The sequence below is a fragment of the Triticum urartu genome, chromosome 7A, assembly GCF_056163025.1.
Source record: "Triticum urartu cultivar PI428250 chromosome 7A, HENAU_Tu73, whole genome shotgun sequence".
Taxonomy (NCBI): domain Eukaryota; kingdom Viridiplantae; phylum Streptophyta; class Magnoliopsida; order Poales; family Poaceae; genus Triticum; species Triticum urartu.
In genome coordinates, this window is record NC_141879.1 from 419357976 (window position 1) to 419364680 (window position 6705).

The 6705-nt window shown below is 56.3% G+C and overlaps 1 protein-coding gene across 1 annotated transcript; it reads left to right on the plus strand.

Annotated features, from left to right (window-relative positions):
• The first annotated feature begins 2381 nt into the window (after nt 1–2381).
• LOC147959801 (uncharacterized) lies at nt 2382–2867 on the plus strand. Its single transcript, XM_087532907.1, has one exon. The coding sequence runs from the start codon at nt 2382–2384 to the stop codon at nt 2865–2867; it is 486 nt and encodes a 161-aa protein (XP_087389033.1).
• Nucleotides 2868–6705: the final 3838 nt, after the last annotated feature.

Here is a 6705-nt window from a genome sequence, read left to right on the forward strand (position 1 = left end):
TTCAAACTTTGTAAAGTTTGACTTGACAAAAATCTAATATGCAAAGTAAAAAGGACACGGATGCGGGAGTCCACTATCCAACCATAGCCGCATACATTTTCACAACAGTTCAAACCAACCAGATAAAATTCATGCAAACACGACCGGATTTCATATAAACATGACAGATTTCATTACATTTACATCAACTAAGCGGTGCTAGTCCGGATCTGGAGGTATAATCATTACCTAGCCTAAACGGCCGCCCGCGGATCCCTTTGTCTTCCTCATCTCCGGCAGCCCGATCACTGGACTCTCGGGAGCCCCAGAGGTATATGCTTCAGCGCAAAGGATGGCTTGCTTCCCCACCTCTCAACGAGTGGAACCCCTGGCTGATGCTTCAGCCAGAGAGGAAGGGGGTGCCTCCGCTTTCGTGGAGCCCATGCGGGGTCGTGATGGTCTGCGCGGAAGAAGAACCGGGCAAGACACTAGTTGTGTACGTCGCCGTTGCCTCGATGGTGGCCTTCATGGGACACAAGTGGCGCGGCATCCCTTGTTCTACTTCTCCTTGATGATGGCGGCGTACGCGGATGTGCTGGCCACTGATTCGTCGATCTCTGCGCACCCGACTTCTGACTCTGCATGCATGACGCGACCGCAGGCACATGAGGCATGGTCGCAAACATGGGAGGCGGAGGACGACACGGTGTCATCGACGGCAGCGATGATGCCCATGCCGCCAACATGGCGGGAAGCTACTCACCACTCCTCCTCGAGCTGGCCTGGAGCGATGAGATACTCTTGTGCCGGCTTGGAGAGGCAACTGGCTTCGTCGGGCTAGGCGAGGGAGGTGGAGCCGTGAGCTTCCTCGCTCGTATCAGGCTGGCTCGATGGGCCACCTAGTCGGCTTTTATACCAGAGAACTGATCTTCCTGCTTGTCGGATGCCATCGAAAGAGTGAAGAAAATGGTGGAAGGAAGAGATGGGGAGTGGTGCGACTCTTGCCCATCATATGGACTCGCTAAATAGAGGGCGGACAGTAGGATCTTGGTCGGTGTTGCGTTTAATGCCGGTCCGCTCCTGAACGGACGTGTGGCTAAAATAGGTTTCTCAGCTTCCACACGGGTTTAATGTAGGCGTTTGAATGCGGCGAGGGGGCGTGTTCAACGGGGCGTGCAGTGGGCGGCGCCCACGGCCAACGCGCCACTTCAATGGCAGTCAGAGGTCGGGTCCGCCCTGAGTCACCTTTAATGTTGAGTGGCGCACTCTATAGCGGCATGAATGCGGGCAGCTGCCGCCGGGCCGGAAGCATACATGGGGAGGGGGGCAGGGTGATCAGAAGCGAGCTTGGGATCGGTCCGAACTTCCGCAAACCATGCCACGTTTGTCTCCGGTTTGCGGCAGAAAACGCGTCCGGACCGTGTCATGAATCGATACAGGACCGTGTTGGATGGCTTTCGCGGTCCGTACAACGTGATCCGAACAGTTGTGGGAGATTTGAGGGTCGGTGTTGGAGATGTCTTTATGCTGTGTGATCAGCATCCTATGTTTTGAAACCACAGGGTCTCCATACCCAAGTAATCAAGGAGGGATGGCTCAACACGGGGATGGAGAGGACATTGCTAGCTCAGGCATGACAACACAGGTGGCAGCAGCTTACTCAAAACTGAAGACTTTCTGCGCCAATATCATCAAGAGGCTAGCTCCACCCCTGATCAAGGAAGTGCAGGCCTCATCTCTGCGGCCTGAGGCAGAGCCATTCACTCCGAGGCGTACGACCAGGGCGACAAAGAAGGCAAGCTCTGCGACCAATGCCAAAGCAATGCCGGCAGAGAACGTGCTGCTCCGTGCCCTGGGGCTTGTCCCTGACGACCTGGTGCCAAACGAGTCGGTGGTGGCCAAGTTGAAGGACATGTTCGATTCGCCGCTACGGGAGCAACATGTACACGTGATTGCTGCCATCTTCGGCAAGTCTCTGCCACGCTGTGAAGACCTTGCGAGTCATAGTGGGATAGTGATCTCCGCGCACTAGGGACGTGTGCGATCGGTGTTGGAGTCTTTACATCTTGCCCATGGATTTAAACCCATCTATTTTATGCTGGAACGTGCGAGGTCTTAACAATCCAGCAAAGAGGAAGGCGGTCTGTGAGTTCATCGCATCGGTGAAATGTAACACAGTTTGTCTTCAGGAGACCAAAATGGATGTATTTGACTCGTATCTCGCTATGCAATGTATTGGACCATCATTTGATGGGTTTTCCTACCTCTCGGCGACTGAGACACGTGGTGGCATCCTACTCGCTTGGGATTCCACTAGGTTTACGGTGGACAATGTGACCTATGACACACATTGTCTAACCGGGCTTGTTCACAATAAGGACGAGCAAAAGTGGTGGATCACCATGGTGTATGGCCCCCAAGGGGATGATGATAAGATTGCATTCTTGGAGGAGCTAAAGGCGAGAAGAGCGGTCTGCCATGGCCAATGGATGCTCTTAGGAGATTTCAATATGATCCTTCGTGCCTCGGAGAAGAATAATGCCAACATTAATCGCTGTATCATGAACAAGTTCAGGGCCTTTGTGGATGAGATGGAGCTCAAGGAGTTATATATGCCTGGGAGGCGTTTCACTTGGACGAACGACCATGATTGTCCGACGCTTACTAAGATCGACAGGGTGCTTGTTTCTGTTGACTGGGAATTGGCAAACGCGGATTGCTTGCTCCAAGTGCTAGCTACCGGCGTGTCGGACCATGCCCCGCTGCTTTTATGCACCAATGTGATCTGCAGCCCAAAACCTAGATTCCGCTTCAAGCTATATTGGACCAAGATGGAGGGCTTGAAGATGTTGTCCGTCAAGCATGGGTGTGTGATGAGGCTATTGTAGACCCTTTCAAGCACCTGGACGCTTTGCTTCGTAACACATCCATAGCGTTGCAGGCGTGGGGACAGAAAAAGACCGGGAACATTAAGCTCATGATGGCCGTGGCTAACTGGATTATCCTTAGAGTTGAACAAGCCCAGGAGAGGTGACATCTCAGCGAGGAGGAACTTTGGCTGCGGCGCACTTTGAAGGTCACGTTACTTGGGCTTGCCTCTCTTGAGCGAACGATTTCTCGCCAACGATCCAGGTTGCACTGGATCCGTGAAGGGGATGCTAACACGCAACTTTTCTAGGCGGTTGCGAATGGGAGAAGGGCAAAGAATTATATCGCCCACATTAAGCAGGGCGACACCATAATTACGGATCAAGCTAGAAAGGAGCAGATATTCTCTGAAACATATGCTCATCTGCTAGGGCACCATACGGCAAGGGATCACACGCTCGACCTGGATTACTTGGGTATGGAGACCCTGGATCTTCACGAGCTGGAGGGTATCTTCACTGAGGAGGAAATTTGAAATGTAATTAAGGAGTTGCCGGCGGACAGAGCTCCGGGGCCGGACGGGTTCATGCGGATTTTTTATCAAAAGGCTTGGCCAATCATCAAGCACGACATCATGGCAGCCTTCATGAAGCTATATGTGGGGGATAGACTTGGATTTGGCAAGCTTAATAAAGCACTCATAACCCTAATCCCCAAACGTGCAGACGCAGAGGAAGTTGGAGACTTTCTGCCTATAAGCTTGACACACAGCTTTGCCAAGTTATTTGCCAAAGCGTTGGCTTGTCGCGCCAGAAGACGCATGACAGATATTGTCACTTGCAACTAGTCAGTGTTTATACGGGGAAGATGCCTTCATGATAACTTTCTGTTAGTCCGACAAGTGGCAAAGAAAATGCACGCTATGAAAACCCTGGGAGTGTTTCTGAAGTTGGACATAACTAGGGCTTTTGACACTCTGTCCTGGCCCTTTTGTTCCAGGTGCTATGGCAGAAAGGGTTCGACGAGACTTGGATGCGCTGGATTGCCATTCTATTGCAGACTGCTAGCACCAAAGTGCTTGTGAATGGAGTTCCGGGTTTCAGTTTCATGCACGCATGTGGTTTGCGTCAGGGAGATCCAATTTCTCCGCTCCTGTTCGTGATTGCTATGGAGGCGCTCTCGGCCATTTTCAGAAAGGCCGAGGACGCGGGGGTGATTAGCTCGATCAGAGGGGTCTCGGCAACACAACATTTATCCATTTATGCGGACGATGTCGCTCTGTTTATCAAACCCTCCGACCAGGATCTACAGTTTGTGCGAGCAGCCCTACACAGTTTTGTCGTAGCCTCTGGGCTCTGGGTTAACTACAGGAAGTCGATGGCTGTGCTCATACGAGGATCGGAGGAGGACCAGAACAGGATTGCTACCATCCTTCAATGTGCTATAGGCAAATTTCCATGCAAATACTTGGGCATCCCTCTATCTATCAACCAGCTTACAAAAAATGACTGACAGCCCCTACTTGACCAAGTGAAAAAGTTCATCCCGGCCGCAGAAAGGCCTCATTCATAGGCCCGGATGGCTTGTGCTCATTAAATCAGTGGTCTCCGCCAGACCCATACATCAGCTTATGATCCTCGAGGCCTCGGCTTGGGTGTTTGAAGAGATAAATGGTTGGATGCAATCCTTCTTTTGGGCTGGAAAGGAGAAGTCTAACGGAGGGCAGTGCTTGGTGGCGTGGAACACAATATGCCGCCCAACTTGCTATGGAGGTTTGGGCATTAAAAACGTCAGGTTACAAGCTTTGGCGCTCAGAGTACGGTGGGAGTGGCTGCGACGTACAGACCCTGAACGACCATGGCAAGGAATCCCGTTCTTGGTTGACAATGAGGCTAAAGATGTGTTCAACAGTTTGGTTGCGATCACAATAGGCATCGGCAGCAGGGTTCTCTTCTGGAGGGACCGATGGATTAATGGATCGGCGGTGCGAGATATAGCACCGGCTATTCTATCTTTGGTAAATGTCCGCACGATCAACAGTCGCACAGTCGAACAGGCGCTCACAGAAAACAGATGGGAGCACGACATCACTACACCCACCCCTTTCTTGGCGCTGATGCAGCTCATGCACCTTAGAGCATCTCCAGCCGCGCCCCCAGAAAGGCCTCCCCAGGCATTTTTTTCGCGCCTGCACTGAAAAATCGGCCCAGTCGCGCCCCCAGGAGCCCGATTTTCGCCGGCCTGGGCTGAATTTAGCGCTGGCGGACCCAGGCCGAACCCGGCGCGCTGGGGGGCGCTCGGGGGCGCCGGGGCGAGCGGTTTTGGCGCGAAAGGGCCGCGGGCCTGCCGCGTCAGCGACACCGCGCGTCATCTTCCTCGAACGCCTCGGTTTCCCGCGGGGAATCAATGGCAAGGCTGCCGCCGGTCAGCCTTACCAGTGATTCCTCATCGACGGCGCATTCACGGGGCGGCGCGCCGATGCCTCCCCTCCCTCACACGCGTACACACGGGGCGGCGCGCCGACGCCTCCCCTCCCTCACACGCGTACACACGGGGCGGCACCGCTATATAAGCTAGTGGCCTCCCTCGCCTCTGGCTACACGAGCCACACCCGCCCTAGCCCGCCCTCTATCTCTCCCGAGCGCCGCCGCCGAGCCCTGCCTCTCCCGAGCGCCACCGCCGAGCCCTCCCTCTCCCGATGGCCGAGCGGTTCCCCGGTGATGAGGCCACGGCCAACGGCTTCGGCCGCCGATTGCTCCGCGAACAGGAGTCTTGGCTCCTGTTCCAGGCGAACATCCCGGTGCCGCCGGACATGCGCGCCGGGCCGACGGGCTGGAAGCTCAGCAACGGGGGAGTGCCCATTCCCCCATTGCCCGACGCCGTGGCCAAACCCGGGTACTTCGCTGAGGAGGTCGACGTCATGCGCGCCTCCCTCACCGCCGCCCAACTCTCCCTCCCCCAGTATGCCGCCGACAACCATGCGGCTTGGGCGGCGTACTTCGAGCGCCGTCAGCAGCAGCGGCTGGCGTCCACCAACGGCGCGACGGTCGTCGACGGCATGAAGAACAGCGAGGGGCGCCGCATGTGGTGGGGCGTCCCCGACCGCACACTCGAGGGCGTGCTGACGCACCTCGAGGGCGGCAACAACCCGCCGTTGGCGCACCCCCCGGCGAGGGCGGCCGCCACGGCTCACCGCCGACACGACGGGCAATGGTTGCCTAGGAGGTTCGGCGCCTCCTCTTCTTCCTCCTCATCACGCTCTTCTTCGCACTCCTCCGGCTCTCCGGCGTTGCTCGGCGTCAAGGCCGAGCCCGCAGCGGAGACGCCGCTCGGACGACGCACTCGCAGCGCCGGCATCGTCATCAACGAGGGCGGCCAGCACGCCTCCTCGTCGGCTCCTCCTCCGCGCTTCGTCAAGCCCAAGACGGAGCCGGGGCTCGCGCCGGTGAAGACGGAGCCGGGCCTCCTCCCCGCGGTGAAGACGGAGCACGGCGGCGACGTCGAGCTCGACGACGACACGGCCCTGGAATGGGCACGTGCGGACTCCCTGAAGATGGTGTAGGAGCGCCAGTGCGCCGCCCTGCAGCGCTTCGCGCAGCGCCGCCGAGGCCGCGACGAAGGAGGCGTCATCGTCATCGAGGACAGCAACGACGACGACGCGCCGCCGCAACCAGCCCGCGTTGGCGACGCCGGTCAGGGGTCCACCAGGGACGGCCGCGTCAAGGAGGAGAAACCCGACGACGGCGACGACGATGGCGGCGACGACGGCGACTACTCGGCGTTCAGCCAATTTCTTTTTGAGATTAGTTATCTATTTTGCTATGTAATGAAAATCCGTGAACATGTCTAATATATGCC